At 61.6% G+C, this 18,200-nt stretch overlaps 1 protein-coding gene across 7 annotated transcripts in view; it reads left to right on the top strand.

Annotated features, from left to right (window-relative positions):
• UNKL (unk like zinc finger) overlaps nucleotides 1–18,200 on the top strand; it is a 38,927-nt gene that overhangs the window by 4,857 nt on the left and 15,870 nt on the right. For 3 of the 7 annotated variants that reach the window (XM_047712746.1, XM_047712742.1, XM_047712744.1), the window contains exons 3-9: nucleotides 266–372; nucleotides 9,210–9,386; nucleotides 9,677–9,810; nucleotides 11,795–11,930; nucleotides 12,631–12,748; nucleotides 14,620–14,704; nucleotides 15,100–15,191. In XM_047712746.1, coding sequence (XP_047568702.1) covers nucleotides 266–372; nucleotides 9,210–9,386; nucleotides 9,677–9,810; nucleotides 11,795–11,930; nucleotides 12,631–12,748; nucleotides 14,620–14,704; nucleotides 15,100–15,191 — 849 coding nt within the window. Of the gene's footprint in view, nucleotides 1–162; nucleotides 373–9,209; nucleotides 9,387–9,676; nucleotides 9,811–11,794; nucleotides 11,931–12,630; nucleotides 12,749–14,619; nucleotides 14,705–15,099; nucleotides 15,192–18,200 lie in introns of all 7 variants that reach the window. The other 4 variants (XM_047712743.1, XM_047712747.1, XM_047712745.1 and 1 more) reach the window with 4 other exon arrangements.

Below are 18,200 nucleotides of genomic sequence, written 5' to 3'. Positions count from 1 at the left end.
GGGTTGGGGGCGGCCGTTGGGGTCATCTGCCTTCACAGTGGGGACTGCTCCTGAGGTTGGGGCGCCCTGGCTTGCGGGGTCCGGTCCGCCCATGAGTCCCCGAGGCCGCCCGCCGGCGGCGGTGGCGGCGGAAGCGACCCGCAACGCTGTTTGTCTTTTTAGGTATCTAAAGGAGTTTAGGACAGAGCAGTGCGCCCTGTTTGTGCAGCACAAGTGCGCCCAGCACAGGCCATTTACCTGTTTCCATTGGCATTTCCTAAATCAGCGTCGGCGTAGACCGCTCCGCAGGCGGGACGGCACCTTCAACTACAGCCCGGACGTGTACTGCTCCAAGTACGACGAGGCCAGCGGCGTGTGCCCCGACGGCGACGAGTGAGTGTGCGCCACGGCCGCGCGGCCGTCTGCGGAGCGGGTCCTGCCTTCCCTCGGAAGCCTTCCCGCGGCTGCTGGTGGCTTTCCTCTGCCCGGGGCTGTGTGTCTCAGGGACACCCCGAGCTCAGGACCCCCTGCCCCGCCCACGTGGGAACCGGTCCGCACTCCCTGCGTTAGAACCAGCTCTTAGGATGTGCACCTGTTCGAGGCTGCCTGTGGCTGTCGGCGGGAGGGCTGCTGGAACGCTGCAAGTCCTATCTGGAGCGGTTCCTTTCTTGTGGCTCAGTCGTCTAACTTCTCTGTAACAGACTGGTAGGGACGTTATCGTATCTGTAGGCTGCCATTTCCGTAGCACTCTTAAAATTTAAGAAACGAAGGTTTTGTTTTGGTTGGCTTTTTTCTTACAAGTTTCTTCATGGTGTTATGAACAGATGTATTTATTTAGCAATATGTAGACTGGGAAAGAGGAGAGCGCAAGTCAGAGTGTGTGTGTTCGCGGAGTGGGCAGAAATCCGTAGCCAGAGGCTTTCCACTTTTCTCCTGGACTGTTGGGGCAGGAGGTCTGCTGGTCCATCTCTGCCTGGATTGGGGCAGTCTCCCTGGGCCCCAGGGCCTCTGGTAACCACTGCTTGCCCCCCTTCTGTTCAGACCCAGCGCTGATTTGGGGGCGGTCCTGCAGGCTTGGTCGCCTGACCCTTTGACAGGAGCTGGGTCTCCAGGAATGCTCCCTTTCCAAGACTGTGTTCGCTCTGCTGCAGGGAGAGCAGAGGGATGTCTGTTGTCCTTCATTTTCCAAAGATGCTCAGGTCAGGGAGGAAACTTTTCATCCATGTGTTATCATAAACTTTATACTCTTACACTTACTGCAAGTGTAGTTGAGCTCAAGATGAGTAAGGTTGCCGTCGAGGCGGCTGGAATCCTGCTGAAGAGATGTGCCCCGCCCCTCCCCTGCTAAGATGGTGATGCTTCTGTGGAGTTGTTTTTGTTTTTGTTTTTTAAGATTTTATTTATTTGACTGAGAGGCAGAATGAGAGAGAGAGCACACGAGCAGGGTGGAAAGGGCAGCAGCAGAGGGAGAAGCAGTCTCCCCACTGAGCAGGTAGCCCGATGGGGGGGTTTGATCCTAGAACCCTGGTAACATGACCCGAGCCGAAGGCAGACGCTTTACTGACTGAGCTCCTGAGGAACCTCTGCTTCTGTGAAGTGTTACAAGGGTGTTATTTGTTTCTTGACCTGATGTTTTCTGCAAACGGGTCTTCAGAAGGGATGTGTTTGTCTAGCTGCGGCCTGACATCAGGTCCCATATTTCCTTTGGCCATGTCAGTCACCTCCGGGCCTTGGGTCCTGAATTACCCCGGGGGGCTGGGGTACAGATGCTTGTCCCTGGTGCTAGGGATCCAGTCACCCAGCATGTTTGACCCTGTCCTAGAGAACCAAGTGGCAGTATTCACTAATGCTCTTAATGCATGTGGCCAAAGCCTATTGGAACAGCTGTTTGGGGTTCTGGAGTCTGTGTGTCCTGGTACTGACCCGGCCCCTTTGCTGAGCCTTAGGATGGCACCCCGGCCTCGCAGGATGAAGAGTTGGCAGTGGACACTTACCTGCACGTGGTCATTTCAGCGGGGCTCAGGAATAGTTAAGTAGCACACAGTTATTGATTACAGAAATAGTGACATGCAATCTCAGGGACACGGAGGTCATCACTGAGAATCAGGATGAGTGGGAGTGAGCTGCCTGTTGGCCCTTTTCTGTTGCAGGTGCGTCCTGTGACTGTCCATACAGTGAGAAGGTCACATATCTAAGTAAACAATTTGTCCCTTGTCTTGAGCATCAACCCTTTAGGAACTGTTTGGTGGCATGCATGTCCCCTGGAGATCTCTCCTTAGTAATTGGTGCTCCACTGCATGGGAGAGGGGCTTTCTCATCCCCCACAAGTGGAGTGGCCCAGAGTTTGTCCCGTTTGACTGGCTCGCGTAGCATCCCCATGGAATTTGTAAGTAGGTTGTGCCTTTCAGAGCAAGGACAGAACCTTCCTTTCATTTCGGTTCGTGGGTTCTTGAAAGTTCTGGTTGGGGCATATGTACTACCAACCCTGAGAGAACCGAACCCCTTCAGTCCCCGCCAGGTGACGCAAGCATCCGGTGTGTGTCTTAGCGCCGGCTGGGACCGCCTTTCAGCTGAGCTGTGGGGCAGGACAAGACCGCGATGGAGGGATGGCACCCCTGCTGTCACGGCGTTTCCTAGGCTGACGGTCCTCTTCCTGTGGCCCCTCCCCTACCGACACCCCTTTTCCGTGGCGGGTGGTCACCCTTTCCATCTCGCCATCACCCATTCCTCCAGGGCCCCCTTCTCCCCCCCGTGGTGTCGCCAGTGCCCCCTCTGGGTAGACATCCCGCAGTCATCTCCCCCTCCCCAGAGACACCCGCCACGATCCTCTTCTGTGGGCGGGCGGGCCCCCCTTTGGCTCGGGGAAATCAATCTTGCGCTCCAGGCCTGCGGTCCTCGCTCTCTGGGGGCGGCCCCCTCTGCCGGCCACGCCCCTTCCCCCGGGGCCGGCCACGATTGGCCGTGCGGGTCACGTGCCCCCGCCCCGCCCCGCGGCCGGAGCGCGGGGTTCCGCCGCGCGCGGGGCGCCTTTAGGAGTCGACGGTGAGGGTGGGCGGTGCGGGAGGCTGCCTCGGAGCAGCCGCTGCACCGCGCCGGTGTTCCCTCTTGGAGGATCCGTCCCAGGTATTTCTTAGGCCGGGCTTCAAGGAAGGCCACGCCTGTGCCGAGGGTTTTCAGGTCGGCCCGTCCCGAAAGCGGATCCGCGTGGACGGCCCCAGGCCCCCGCCGGCCCTGCTCCGCTCGCCAGGCCCGAGGGCTGGTGTGAGTGCTCGCACCTGCGAGCCGCCCGTGGTCGGCCCCGCCCCCTGCCCGAGAGCACGTGCGTGCGCAGGTGTCTTCCCTGAGGTTGGCTTTGGCAAAGGAGAGGAAAGGGCTTCCCTTCGCCCGGGTCCTCGGGGCCTCTCCTGGGGAACCGTTTCATCGGGGAAGCAAGCAGCCCCCAGCTACCCCGAGTGCGGAGTAAGCGGCCTCCTCTGCTGCCCCTGCCCTGGCGAGTGGCCCTCCCGATCCTTTGATAAGAGACGGCCCGACCCGTTCCTCCAGGGTTCCCCTGGCAGGGCTGGCTCTTGTCCGCACAGCCCCCTCTTCACTGCGCTTGGGGTCTCCGAGGACGCAGGCCCTGGACCAGGTGGGCTGTTGGTGGGTGATTCCGTGGGCTTGCCCCGGACGCCCCGGTGTGGCTCAGAGCCGCAGTCCTCAGCGTCTGCTGCACCTCTGTCTCCTCTGCTCTGCTCAGAGACCTGAGTGTCTGCGGTCCCCAGTTTTGGGTGAATTTCCCTGCGGGGTAGCTGTACGCTTGCCCCACACTGGTCTTACCAGTGAACTCTACTTGGGCGTTTGGGGTGAGGTGAGAGCCAAGGGCAGGTCCTGAAGGTTAGAGCCGTGTAGCCCATGGTCAGGGTGCTATGGTCTGGAAGACACAGGCTTTTAGGTGACACATTAGCCAGCTTGAGGGAATTAGGTGACCAGGTTAGCCTGGGGGAACCCCATAGAGTGAAGGGGCAGGGGTGGAGGAGGCGACCAGGAGGCGGCCCCGGGCACAGGGAGGCCCCTTGCAGGCCACTGGAACCTTCTGTCTTCCGGATGGGGTGTCAGCTTGGCAGGGACACGGGGAGGAGTGACACCTATTGGTGGTGCTGCTGGTCCCTGTGAGGGCCTAGCCATGGGTCACTGGCCTGGCTCCGAGGTCCAGAGACTGGGGGCGCAGGGCGGAGGGGTTGGGCATGGTCAACATGGGGTTAGTGGGCAGCTCCCCTCCCCTAGCATCGGAGAGGAGGGGTGGGTGTGCCATGACACTCGAGCTTCTCCCAGAAGCCCCCATCTACCCACCCCCACCTCCCTGCCCCCAGTTGTCTGCGGCCCATGGGTCCTCCCTTTGTTCATGTTGTCTCCTGTGTTCCGTGGCTGCCCTTGGTGGCTTGGCCCGTTCCATTCCACACCTCAGTTACTTATTTGTGTGCTGTGTTCGGGTCCCCCCCACTCTGAGCCCCTTGGGGGCTGGCAGGGAGTTGGGTTAAAGGGAGTCCCCCTTAAAGCCCAGGAGCATTGACGTCACCTGGGGCTCTCCTGCAGGTGGGATCTGAGGCTCCCACCTGGACTGGCGGCATCAGACCTTCTGGGATTGGCCAGCCCTTCCGGGGCTTGTGATGCACGCCCCAGTGTGCTCCTGGCCGGTGCTGATGCTCAGTGGGTCCGAGCTTGGTGGGCCATCTCTGTGTCCCTTCGCAGACCCATCTTGGTGAGGGCTACCAGAGGGGGGGAGACAGCTTCAGACTGTCCTGGAGAGGTGGGGCAGTCTTGAGCCCCCGGTCTGTTCCTCCCTGCTCCCTGGCCCGCGGGTTCAAGCATGTTGGGGTTGTGCTGGTCTCCTGCACGTGCCGGATGCCCTTGACGGCATGCTGGTGGAATTCCACTGTTTGGGTCACTGATTGTGGCGGATGGCTTGAGTACTGAGGGCATCACCTGAATTGGGTGCTCCGCAGAACTGAGTCACACCTAGGTACATCGTGGGGGCGGCGGGATCGGCCGTGGCCCAGGGACTAGTGGGCTCCTGCGAGGAAGAATGCTCGTGCCGTGTTGGGCTGAGCCCCAGCTCGTCCCCGCCCCAGAGAGGGTCTGGCTTTGCCGCTGTGTTCTGAGGCCTCTTCTCACTTCTCAGACCTTCCCAAGGTGGAACCATTTTCTTTCATTAAGTAAGAGCCCTTCAGTGTTTTGAGGTCATGCCTGTGTGAAATAATAATGCCCGCTCTGTGCTTGGTGCTCTGTGCTCGGTGCTCAGTGGTCTGTGCTCGGTGGTCATGCTTGGTGCTCTGTGCTCCGTGCTTGGTGGTCATGCTCGGTGCTCCATGCTTACTGTTCTGTGCTTTATGCTGGTACTCCGTGCACCATGCTTGGTGCTCTGTGCTTGGAGTTCGTGCTTCATGCTCCATGCTTGGTGCTCTCTGCTTGGTGCTCCATGCTTGGCGCTTATGCTCTGTGCTTGGTGGTGGTGCTTCGTGTTCCATGCTCGGTGCTCTCTGCTTGGTAGTTGCTGCTTCCAGTCGGCGACGGGAGAAGAATTAGGCACAAACAAGTCAGCTGCGAGAGATTGGGAGCAGGGGACAACAGTCGAAAAGGACGGCTGCCCCAAGCAACCCCACAGTCTCACTTTTATTGGATAGAAATAATAGCCAACAGAAGGACCGAAGAAGGTCAAATGTCAGTCACGTCTTGCAGACAAGCGAGGAGGAGGGTAAAGTTTATAGTTAACCAAGCATATTCAAAGGACACACCTAACTTACAACGGGCGATTCTGGGATGAGAAAGGAGCAATAACGGAAAAGGGAAGCAGGCGGTTTTCGTTCTACCCTGAGCTGACCGGGCGTTCCCGGCTGCCCGGCTTCTGTGAAGGGGCGGCGTTCCACCCTGAGCGAGCCGGGCATCCCCAGCTGCCCAGCTTCACGGTCGTATATCGTCCTTCTCCCCAAAGACCTGTTGCCAGTATATGTACTTCTTAAGGCTGTATCTAAATGTGCTTGGCAACTAGTAAAATCCTCCAGGGGTTACAGTTTAAGTAACAAATTGTTCCGAGGGGCAGCGCAGGTAGTCATGCTTAGTGCTCTGAGCTTGCTACTTGTGCTGGTGCTCGGTGCTCCATGCTTGCTGCTCTGTGCTTGTGCTGGTGCTCTGTGTACTGTGCTTGCTGCTCTGTGTTTGGTGGTCATGCTTCGTGCTCGGTGCTCAGTGCTCTCTCCTTGGTGGTTGTGCTCAGTGCGCCATGCTTGGTGCTTGTGCTGATGCTGGTGCTCCATGCTCTGTGCTTGCTGCTCCACGTTTGGCGCTGGTGCTCTGTGCTCAGTGCTCTCTGCTTGGTGCTCTGTATTGGTGCTCGGTGCTCCATGCTTGGTGCTCTGTGCTTGTTGCTTGTGTTGGTGCTCCACACACTGTGCTTGGCACTCTGTGTTTGGTGGTCGTGCTTCATTTTCTGTGCTCAGTGCTCTCTCCTTGGTAGTCATGCTTAGTGCTATGTACTTGGTGCTTGTGCTGGTCCTGGTGCTCCATGTTTGGTGCTGGTGTTCTGTACTCCGTGCCTGGTGGCTGTGCTCTGTGCTCCCTGCTGGGGTGGTCGTGCTTGGTACTCTGTGCTGTTGCTCAGTGCTCCATGCTTGGTGCTTCATGCACTGTGCTTGGTGCTCTGTACTTGGTGGTTGTGCTCCATGCTCTGTGCTTTCTGCTTGATGATCATGCTGAGTGCTCCATGTTTGGTGCTTGTGCTGGTGCTCTGTGCTCCATGCTTGCTGCTCTGTGCTTGTCCTGGTGCTCAGTGCTCTCTGCTTGGTGGTTGTGCTTGGTGTTCCATGCTTGGTGCTCTGTGCTTGGTGCTTGTGCTGGTGCTCAGTGCTCCATGCTTGGTGGTTGTGCACTGTGCTCAGTTCTCTCTGCTTGGTGGTTGTGCTTGGTGCTTGGTGCTCTGTGCTTGGTGCTTGTGCTGGTGCTCAGTGCTCCAGCTTGGTGCTTGTGCTGGTGCTCCATGCACCGTGCTTGGCGCTCTCTGTTTTGTGGTCATGCTTTGTGCTCCATGCTCAGTGCTCTCTCCTGGTTGGTCATGCTCAATGCTCTGTGGTTGGTGCTTGTGCTTGGTGCTCTGTGTTTGGTGCTTGTGCTGGTGCTCTGTGCTCCATGCTTGGTGCTGGTGCTCAGTACTCCATGCTTGGCACTTGTGCTGGTGCTGGTTGCTCTGTGCTCGGTGGTTGTGCTCATGCTCGGTGCTCCATGCTCAGTGCTGAGGCCCGGGCAGGGGGACTAGGCAGGCTCTGGTTGCGTTGGCAACAGCACCAGCAAGGAAAAGCAGAGGGTGTTCAGCGCTTTGCCAAGGGGCTGCTAGGAAGGGAGTGAGGGCCGAGCCATGACATTGTGACATTGGGATGGGAGGTCGGGGCAGGGGGCACCTGCAGGGAGTGCGGTCAGTGCTCTTTGCGAGTGATGCTGGTCTCTGTGGCTGCCCCGGATTGAGTCACAAACCAGTGTGTTGTGCACACGCAGGGTCGAGCCTGGGGGGACGGCAGACGTGTGACACACAGCTGGTGCAGCGGGGCCTGGGGGGAGGCGGCGCTCGCACTCATGCCTGCACCGGCCCTTCACGGGGGAGGGCTCTCTGGTCTCAGATGCACAGTAGCAACGTGGTCCTCATTCTCTGTTTTCACAAACTGAGACTGAGGCGTCTTGGGACGTCTCTCTGTGCCTCACACGTCTTTGGGCATCGGTAGCGGCTGCCACTGTCCCCGAGGCGAGTTTGCAGGACGCCGACTGGAGGGGTTCCCTGTGGTGTGCAGTCGCCTCCCTTCCCGTTCCAGTGCGCTGTGAGCACACCTTTCTGTAGGAATAGGTCAGGTCTCTCTCTTCCTCTCTCCTCTGGCCCCGGGGGTTTTGTTGATGATTTCGGTTACACGCGTGCGCTGTGAAACGTGTGAATTTAACCCTGTTTCCGTGCGCGGTGCAGCGGCCGTCAGCACTCTCACCGGGTTGTACACCTGTCCCCCGTCTCTGCTTCCAGATTCCTTCCAGCTTCGCACGCAGGTGTTGCCATTCTGCACTGGGTCCCGCTGGTTCCCGAGCCGCTCGTGCCCACGCTCCCCCCTCAGCCCGTTGGTCTGACTTTGACTTCCTAGGACCACCTGGAGCGGCATCGTAAGGCCGCGTCCCTTCATGTCTGGTTTCTCTCGCTGAGCAGAACGTCCTCTAGGTGTCCAGTGCATTTCTGGCCACATCCCAGAGCACACCTGCCTGGCCCTCCCGCTGGCTTCCCCTTTGGTGGCTGCTTGGTTGGTTCCAAGGGACTGTCTGGCTGGGCATGGAGTCCTGTCTCCTCGTGCTGTGTGCAGCATGGGTGCCCTGGAGGTCTGGGTGCCCCGGTGCGAGGGCCGAGCCTGCGTTTCCTTGCTGCAGGGAGAGGGGTTGAGAGTGAGGTGGCCCCCGAGCCGTTCTCTCCGGGTCTGGTCCGTGCTCCTTGTGGGGAAACGCGCGGCGCAGCGAGGTGGGGCTTGACCTTGCCCGAGCCTCCTGTGCTGCTCCCCAGCCGTCGCTGGAGGGGACGGGCAGTGACAGGCTCCCACATCACTCCGTGGGCGGCTCTAGGGCATGGCTGGCTCAGGCTCCTTTCATTGCTCCTGTGTGTCTGTGGCTCTTGTCTAGAGGGACTGACCACGAGGGGGCTCGGGGCCCGGCTCCACGTGTGCCGGTCTCCCTGTGCGACTCAAGCCCTCCACTGCCTGGGGAGCTGCATGGACTGCCCCCGGGCTTGAGTGGCCGGTGTCCGCATGTGACCCTGCCTCTCCCCTGCGCCTGCTTCTCTCTTGTGCAACCAGTATCCCCCTCCGGCCATGTCCAGGCCCCTCCTTCCCTCGAGGGGTCCCCAAAAGCCCCTGGGTGGGATGGGAGTGACTGCCAAATCCTCTTCTAATAGTGCTTGTCAGGGACAGGGCGTGCCCAGCTGCAGGAGGGGAGCCCCGTTTGTCCGTGGTCACAGCATAACACAGGATGATTTCCAGGGAGACCCGATAGTGTTTTCTACCACACACAGTGGAGGGATTCGTGGGGGGTCTCAGCGCCTGGGGACGGATGCTGTGCCCGGGGTGGTCCTGCGGTGAGACAGGGTGGCTGGCTCCTGAGGCAGGGTGGGGCAGGTCCGTGCCGAGTGTGTCCCCACAGCCCCGAGGCCTCAGATGGCCTGTGCCGGCCCCTCTGCTCTCCAGGTGCCCGTACCTGCACCGGACGACTGGGGACACGGAGCGCAAGTACCACCTGCGCTACTACAAGACGGGCACGTGCATCCACGAGACGGACGCCCGGGGCCACTGCGCGAAGAACGGGCCGCACTGCGCCTTCGCACACGGCCCGCTGGACCTGCGGCCACCTGTCTGTGACATCAGGTGTGTGGGGCGACTGCGATCCCCGCCCGGCCTTGCCCTTGCCCCGGCGACTTGGTTTCCTTCCTTCCGACGCCAGTGGGAGCTCACGGGCCGAGCCCGAGGGAGGCAGCCAGGGCCTCGCCAACCACCATGCAGCGCTGGCGGGGCTGGATCTCGGGTTGTACCCGAGGGACACCCGTCGGGAGCCTTCCAGGCAGCCGCACAGGGTGACAGAGGCGAACCGTCTCGTTGGCACGGAGGGCTGAGGCAGCCGGCGGCGGAGCTGTGACTGCTGTGTGGTTTGGTTGTAGGGAGCTGCAGGCCCAGGAAGCCTTGCAGGACGGCCAGCTGTGCAGCACGGATGGTGTCCCCGACCTGCAGCCTGGGGTCTTGGCCAGCCAGGCCATGATCGAGAAGATCCTGGGTGAGGACCCCCGGTGGCAAGGTAACCCGAGGCCGCCATGGGTGGGGGGGGGGTGACACTCGTCTCTGTCTGCAAAGTGACCGCACAGCTGACCCACTCTTTGTTTGGAGACCGGGTGGGGAAACGGAGTCTCCTGCCACGCACATTACCCCGAGTCTCTCGGGTGGTGGTGGCCGAGTGGGATGTGAGCCAGGCCGCTCTGGTCCCCAGGCTGCTTGGACCTGTACGCCCGGGTGTCCGTGGTGAGGTCAGCCGCTGGCAGCCCCCAGGGAGCGGATTGCTGTGGGCCCTGCTGCTTTGGGCTTCCTGTCCCAGAGCCGCCTTGAGGTGGGGGTGGGCTCTTTAATTAGCAGATTTTACCGTGGTTAAATCTCTTTAGATTACCGGACAAGTCGCGGGTAGTGCGAGCCCCCACGCCTCCCCGTCCTGCCCCCCCATCCTCGTTTCGGGGTCATAGACACCTGTACCAGCCTGATACGTTTGTAACAATCAGGGAACCAAAGTTGACACTTTGTCACTAAGCAGCGAGCGTGGTTTCTCTCAGGGCTCTGCGGGCCGGGAGAGGGGGTTGGACAAGTGCGTCCTGTGTCTGCCCTGCAGCGGCCTTCAGGCTGTTGCCACTGCCCCAGCCCCTGGAGACCCCTGGTCCTTTACGCCATCGTTCTGTTCCCACGGCTTTGCCTTTTCCAGAATGTTCTGTAGCTGGAATTGTCCAGGGTGTAGCTTTTTGGGCTCCCTTCCTCCAGGGCTCGCTGGCTCGTGTCTTCTCCCCGCTAAGAGCCCACTGTCGGGACGGGCCACCATGCCTGTGTCCATCACCTCCCGAAGGACTTTGGGGTCATAGGCTGTGTCTTGGGCATCTTCTGCCCCGAGGGTGGGATGTGTGTGCTGCCCCTGGGGCGCGTTTGCACGCCTGGGAGTGTGCAGACCGCGTCCTCGCCTCCCCGGGAGCTGGGCACCCACCCTCGCGGCCGACTTTCTGGACGTGTGGCCTTCACGTTCGCTGCAGCGTCAGAGGCTTTAAGGAGCAGTTGTGTGGCCCGCTCGCCGCAGGTGGCTCGTTTCTGCCGGCGTTGTGGCACTCAGCAGGACCTGGTGTCTGCAGCAGGCACGCGGCCAGCGTTTGGGAATCCGTATTCTGTAATTTTTATTTTCTGAATAAATTTTTGTTTTTTGTTCCTCAAGCCCCTTCTGCTCTCTCCACGGCCTCCCGTGTGGGCCACCGCTCTTGTCTTTGATGATGTGTTTGAGACGGACTCCGGCACGGCCCGACCAGGAGATGCTTCCTGAGGGCTGGGCTGTCCCTCCCGCGGCTGCCCACTGCCCCTCAGCACGGAGCTCAGCGCTTGTCCGTTAGCAGCCGGCCCGAGAGCAGGACGGTTTCTAGAATGTCCTATCAGCTCCACTTTTAAATGACCCCAGTGGCGCTTTGCAGGTTTTTGCTTTGAGATGCCCTTTAAAGAGCGCGAAATTAACCGTTTAAGACATAGACCTGTTCGGGGGGCAGTGTCCGGTTCCACGGATGGGAAGGTGCCGGGGGTTCCTGCACATCCTGTGACTCCCTGTGCTCCGTGTTCCCGTCCCTGCTGCTGCAGGACTCGTGTCCCTGCCCTGGCAGGCAGAGAGGACAAGCTCTTCCCTCCCAGAGTACTTCGTTTACGTCAGAGCTCAGGTGTCCGTTGCAGGGTTTCCAGAATGTTCGGGGTCAAGCAGCCCTGTCGGGAGCTAGCGTGAGAGTCTGTCCCAGCTGCTGAGCCAGCCCCGTCCCTACCACCCCCACCGCCCCTGCGACCTTTCTGTGAGCGGATCCGTGGCAGGACCCCGCGGTCGCTGGTCCCCTGAGTCTGGCTACGCCCCGAGCAGCAGGTTCTCAGTTCACCAGCCCATGGCGGGTGTCGGCGCCCCGCTCTCGTGCGCGGCCGTGGGCGGACACCTCGTCTTGGGCCGTCGACCAGACTGGGGCTGCTCCTCCTTACACGTTCCCATGCCGACCCCTGTTTTTCAGACGCCAACTTCGTGCTGGGCAGCTACAAGACGGAGCAGTGCCCGAAGCCGCCGCGCCTGTGCCGCCAGGGCTACGCGTGCCCGCATTACCACAACAGCCGGGACCGCCGCCGGGACCCCAGGAGGTTCCAGTACCGGTGAGCCCTGGGGCGCGGGGGCCCGGCGCGGGGGCCCGGCCCGGCCCGAGCTCCGCCAGGTCCGTGCAGGGACTCGCCGCCGCTGAGCGTGCCCGCCGGCTGGGGCTCTCCCTCCCCTTCGTTTTGGGGCCGCGGGGCCGAGAGCCGCCGATTTGCAGCCGCGGGCGCTCCTCAGCGGAGGCGGAGTCACTCCTGTGACCCCAGGGACGCACCGGAGAAGAGGAGGGGAATTTCCCGTGTGTCTAGGCCACACGTGTGACAGAGAATAATAATAATACGACCCGTTTCCTTCTGCGGGTGCTTCTTCCTGTAAATCCAAGGACAGGGCAGTCCCGCTGCCCGCGAGTGCAGGGAGAGCGAGGCCCGGGGGCGGGTTCTCAATGCGCGCAGCCCGGCCCGCCGGCTCCCCGGCTGCAGGGGTCCAGCCGCTGCCCCCATGGGCTCCACTCGTGACCGTGGGGGGAGTGGACTCAGCCTCGCTTTACCTTTTGTGGAAAATAGAAACAGGCTTCCCGAGTCCCCGTCTGGGTCGAGGCGGCGCTCGGCCCGCTTTTGCGTGTCCTGGTGGGAAGGTGGCGTTTCTGGGGCCACGTGTGCTGTCCTGCGTGGGGGGGGTAGCCGCGCGACACCCAGACGGCCCGGGGCGCGCGCGAAGAATCCCTGCTCTTGTGTTCCTGGTGACCCCACCCTGTGCCCCCAGGTCCACCCCGTGTCCCAGCGTGAAGCATGGTGATGAGTGGGGCGAGCCTGCGAGGTGTGACAGCGGGGACAGCTGTCAGTACTGCCATTCCCGCGCGGAGCAGCAGTTCCACCCCGAGGTACGAGCCTGTCTTACACACGAGCCACGGCACCCTCCCAGCCTGTGCCAGGACGGGTCTCCCTCTGGGTCTGGGGTCTCCCGTACTCCCCCCACAGGTCCCGTGAGTTGCTCGAAGGCCTTACAGAGTCCAGCAGTGCTGTGGTGCCCTTGGTTAGGGGTCACGACTGACTGGACACAGGCCGAAATCCGCGTGGGGCGGGGTCCCTGGGAAGCAGGACCAGCACCCCGCTCTGTCCTCCAGCGGGTCGTCTGGCCAGCACCCACTTTTCTCAGCAGTGATGTGTCACCAACTAGGGAAACCCCCCTGGCTCTTAGTGTCTAGGGTTTTCATTAGGGGTCATGTGGCCGTGGCTGAGTTTCCCGCCCTCCCGAGGCTGAGCTGAGACCGTGGGGCCCAGAGCTGCCCCCATAAATCACGTTGTTACCCTCCGGTGTGGCGCACGACCAGGTAAACGGACATACTTCCCAGGCAGGACGTTCCAGGGGGTCAGATGTTGCCCCCCTACCCCCAGGAGCTGTGAAGGGTGTAGTTGGCCAAAGTCCACTGAGCTGAGCAGGACACGGCTCGGGTTTGTGTCAGAAGCAGACCAGTGGGGCGTGCGGGGGGGCTCTGCTGCCGGAGGCCGCCTCTTGACTTCGGTCAGATTCTGGGCTCAGGGTCGTGAGCCTGGACCTGCGTCGGGGTCCGCACTTACCTGGGAGTCTGCTTGAGGTTCTCTCTGCCTCTCCCCTGCTTGCGAGCTCTCTGTCTCTCAAACAGTTAAGTAAATCTTTAAAAAACAAACAAAACCGAGCGCCCGGGTGGCTCAGTGGGTTAAGCGTCTGCCTTCGGCTCAGGTCGTGGTCTCAGGGTCCTGGGATCGAGCCCTGCTTTAGGCTTCCTGCTCGGCAGGGAGCCTGCTTCCCCCTCTGCCCGCCTCTCTCCCTGCTTGTGCTCTCTCTGCCAAATCAATAAATCTTTAAAAAACCAACAAAACCCCAGCAGATCAGCCCCTTCGGGGAGCAGGAGAGCTCGAGGACCAGGGCGGCTGGGGGTGGAGGACGAGGCCTCGAGGGCGGGTGGGGAGGGTGGGGTGTGCTGATCCCTGTGAACCAAGCCCGCTTGCAGGAGGGGGGCCGGGTGGGGAGAGCCGGGGACAGGGCTGGAGCAGTCAAGTCGGAGAGCAGGGAATGGGGACTTGTCAGTGCCCAGGCCTGGCGATGGGCCCGGGAGGAGGGCTGCCGTGTGGCCTGTGCTGGCTGTCGGGCTGGGGGTCCTGTTCTGGCCCGGGTCCCGGAAGCCCCAGGGAAGGAGAGCGAAGAGTGAGTGGCATTCGTGGGGCAGGGGAGGCGGGAGGCAGGGGAAGGCTTCCCGAGGATGTCGGGTGGGATCTGGTGGGGGTGCGGAGGGCCTGGGGGTCTGTCCCTCGAGGGTCCTAGGGAGCTGGTGGCCAGCACCGAGTGTTGTAGGCACCGCGAGCGCATTTCCGATCTGGGTGAGGCGGCTCCGGGCTGGCTGTGGAGCTCACGCCCGTGTTCGCGTCGCGGGCATTTCTTGAGTGGCTGCTGTATGCTGCGCCCGGAATCCGGGGCCTCTTACGGAAAACGCCAAGTGGTCAGTCGACTCTGCGTGTGATTTCAAGGACAGTCCGACCTGCTCTGTGGCAGGGAGGGGACCCCGGCGCACCCGTCCTCAGGAAGCCCTGCAGACACTGGGAGCGGGGTCCTCTGCGCTGCGACGTGGCACACCCGGCTTCCTGCAGGGTCTGGTCCCTGAGACCGTGGCCCGAGCCGGAGCCAAGAGCCTGGTGCCTCACTGACAAGCCACCCGGGCATCCCTGTTTTATTTTTGAGTTTTATTGATTTCGTTGTTTTGCTTTTGTCTCTTAGATCTACAAATCCACCAAGTGCAATGACATGCGGCAGACCGGGCACTGCCCACGGGGCCCGTTCTGCGCCTTCGCGCACGTGGACAGTGAGTGCCCGATGTGGCCGCCCGCGGCTCCCCTCCCACTGGGCTTCCCGCTCGCCTGGAGCTGGAGGGGAGCCGGCAGCCCACGACAGGCCTTCTAGGGCCGCGTTGGGCCGGTCCCCCGCCCCGCTCAGGGGCCACCCTGCCCTGTGGGGCCCAGGCTCCAGTAAGAACAGTTGTACCCTCTGGCTTTCCGTCTGCTTTTTATGCTAATGGGGAGGGTGGCTGGTCTCGTAGAAATTCCTTGTCCGTTTCGTGGCGCTTCCGTCACTTGGGAGGACTGTGGTCACCAGGCCTCCCTCCCTCCCTCGCGTGGGGGCTCCCGGGACCCAGCCACCCTGCACTGGCTCTGTTTCCAGCCCGCGGGGGCTCACGGCCCGCCCCCTCCTTCCTTGCAGAGAGCCTCGGGACGGCCAACGGCGGGGGCTGCCGAGACCCAGCACCCGCCCCCGCCAGCGGCTCCGCGGCCAGCAGCGGCCGGCCTGCACACGTAAGTGGACAGGGTCCTGGGGAGGGCACCCCAGCCCTCATGGCATTTAGGGACATGGATGGATGGGGTCTGCATGTGAGGTCGGCGGCTCCTTCTAGAAGTCTGTGCAAGTCTGGCCGGCTTCTGGCCTGGGTGGGCTGACCCAGCCTCGCCGGACACATGCACTCCGACCACACAGGAAATGCGGCGTTGGGCTGGGCATCAGGAAGGGGCTCCGAGTCCGGGCGGGACCCCTCGTGGGTAGGCAGTGTGGTGGGAGGGGCAGTGACCGGGCAGGGCGGGAGGCCCCTGGCTAGCTGGGCCTGGGCCTGGGCCTGGGGCTGCAGTTTTGCTAAAGGCACGGAGAGAGTCGGGACCCTCGCGTCTGTGGGGCGGGGGCTCCTTCTGGCTGCTCCCCTTGGACACTTGCGGGGGTGCGAGAGTTGCCCCTCCTGCAGGATGGGGGCATCTGGCGGTCAGGGTTCCCCAGAAAGTGCCCCTGTCTGAGGAAACGGGAAGCGCGCAGGCACCTCCCACCCACCTTCCCACTGGGTGCTTTTCATGGAACTACCTTGCAAGGAGCCTGGCCACTGAGACACCCGGTCGCAAACCATCCTGCGCCCCTCTGTGTCCTGCGCCGGGGGCTGCCCGGCCGTGGCTGCGCTCCTGGTGAGCCAGCATGGAGCGGCCTCTGCCTGTGGGCACTGGTGTCTGAGCCTAGAGCCCAGGACAGTCGTGCGCCTGCTGCGTCCCCACCGTCCTGGCTTAGAAGCACTGGGGGGGTCTAGCGTGATTCCCCCTCATGCCCACTCCCATGGCCACCGAACAGAGGCCTCCCTCTCCGTGCCATTGACCCTCTTCGTGTCCAGTCCCTCTGCATGCCCAGCTAGGTGGCCCCTGGCAGACTGAGCGGAGAGCATTCTGGACCACCAGTCGGCCCGTAGCCTCACTGGACACAGCAGGAAACCCTTCCTCTCTCCTCTTGGTGGTGGTTCCCAGGGCCATGGCAGTTGTGGGCTTAGGTGGTGGTCAGACGGCTTCTGGCTGGGCCTCCCTGAGGATCTGGGCTGCATGGAGCCTGTTGTGGGGGGCGGTTTGTACCCAGGGAGGCAGCATGCCTGATGGAAGCCCTGGGCTCCTCGGGGGACGGTGCGGGAGCAGTGAGACCACACCCGGCACACACGGCCTGGTGAGGACACGGCCTGGTGCAAACGTCTTTTATGTTTTTTTCCTAAATTATTTGGTAATTTAAAAAGTGGACCCGCTGCAGGCAGAATGGGTGCCTGGCTGTGGGCGAGCTCCTGGGGGGACGGACGTCTGAAGTGTGGTGGTCTGTGGTCACGCAGCCTCGTGACCGTGCTGAGTGCCGCAGAGCCCTCCGCTGTGGGAGGCTTGTGCTCCTGTGAGTTTGTGTCTGTTAAAGTAAAACACAAGCAGGGCAGCGTGCTCCTGTGGGCCGGCTCTGATGTCCGGACCCCCGCGTGGACCATCTTGGTGGCGGCCCCGGGGCACACTGGCCCAGACCTTCCTGAGGTCTCCTGCTGTAGTGGCCCCTCTGGGAGGGCCAAGTTGGGGGCGTCACCGGCCTGGCCACCGCCAGGCACCAGGTCTGGATGAGATCACGCCGGGGTGGGCGCTGTGCAGGGAGGGCTTCTCGGCCAGAGCCCTCGGTCTGCCTCACTCCCAAGTACCGTCGTCTGTAAGGGTCGACGTCAAACCCCAAACCTTGGCTTGTGCTCTGTGTGTCTCCCGCTGCTGTGTTTGCACCGTGAGCAGGTCTGTGCCAGTGGAGGTTCGGCACGAAGACCACGCGCCTCTGGGGCACTGTCAGATTCACTCAGGCCGCATCCCTGTGTCGGGCACACCTGAGGACAGCTGGGGTCTCACTGTGTGTAGATGTGGTGCCGGGTTCAAGGACTCCAGGGTTGGACTCCCTCATTCACATGCGGGGTGGGAAGGCACGTCTCCCCGGCACGCCCCCGGCCCGAGTGTGCGCTGCAGACCCGCTCTGTCTGCCCAGAATACACCGTGTGCTGGTGCTCGTCCGCAGGGTCAGGCTGTGAAGTCTTAGAAAACCTGTATGTTGTTTCTGACAACAGCTACTGAGACCCTTGTAATTTCCTGGGTGATAAAACTCTTTTTTTTTGAGGTGGTGTCTCTGGGTGGGCTCCTCAGCGCTCCTGGACGGGAGCTGGTCACCGGGAAGGCCAAGCCACGGTTAGAAACTCAGAACTTTCTGCGCCAGCCCCTGTGGCCCGGGGGGCGGGAAAGGGCTGGGGATGGAGTTAATGGGACGAACTTCTATGAAAATCCCCCAAGTCCGGGCTGGGGAGCATCTCCGTGTGGGAAGGCCGCCCCAGCCTGCACGTGGGACTTTCGCGGACCTCAGCCGGTGCGACTCCGGCTGGCTGCGTTCTTTGCCCTGTCGTTCGTTACACAATAAATCAATGTAAGTAAGTGCTTCCTGAAGCCCTGTGAGCTCTTTCAGAAGGTGGCCAGGCCCGAGGGGAGTTGTGTGCGTCCTGATTGACAGTGGTCGGTCAGAAACACAGGTGACAGTCTGACCCCAGGCAGAGGGTGTTGGAATCGGACTGGCAAGGGGAAAGCTGACACTGGGTGTCACAGGAATGTGGTGTGGGGTGTCCAGGCCTGGAAGAAGGGGTGAGGTTGCCCGCAGGGAGCCCTATATTCTGAAGGCAAGCACAATGGTTTCGGGGTAACCTTGTTTTCCTCAGTGTCACTTAGCCTGGAAGCATAGATAGGTCTTTGGTCAGTGACTTTGGAAGCCCTCAGCCCGCTCTGCAGGGAGGAGGTCACTTCTGGACAGGAGAGCTGCAGGGGATCCAGAAGTATCTGGCTTGAACCCGTGGCCCCTTGCCCTGCAAAAGGAGGGGCCCTGGTCAGCACTTCTCTGGACACCTTCCCTGCCTCGCCCCCTGGGGATCACTCTGGGTTCTTTTGTGATTCCAGAAGCCAAAAAAAGGAAGAAAGGCCAGGATGCCCTGAGCCACCGCTGTAAATTCACGTATT

Source organism: Lutra lutra, chromosome 18 (assembly GCF_902655055.1).
Source record: "Lutra lutra chromosome 18, mLutLut1.2, whole genome shotgun sequence".
Classification (NCBI taxonomy): domain Eukaryota; kingdom Metazoa; phylum Chordata; class Mammalia; order Carnivora; family Mustelidae; genus Lutra; species Lutra lutra.
This window is presented reverse-complemented; position numbering and strand designations above follow the sequence as displayed.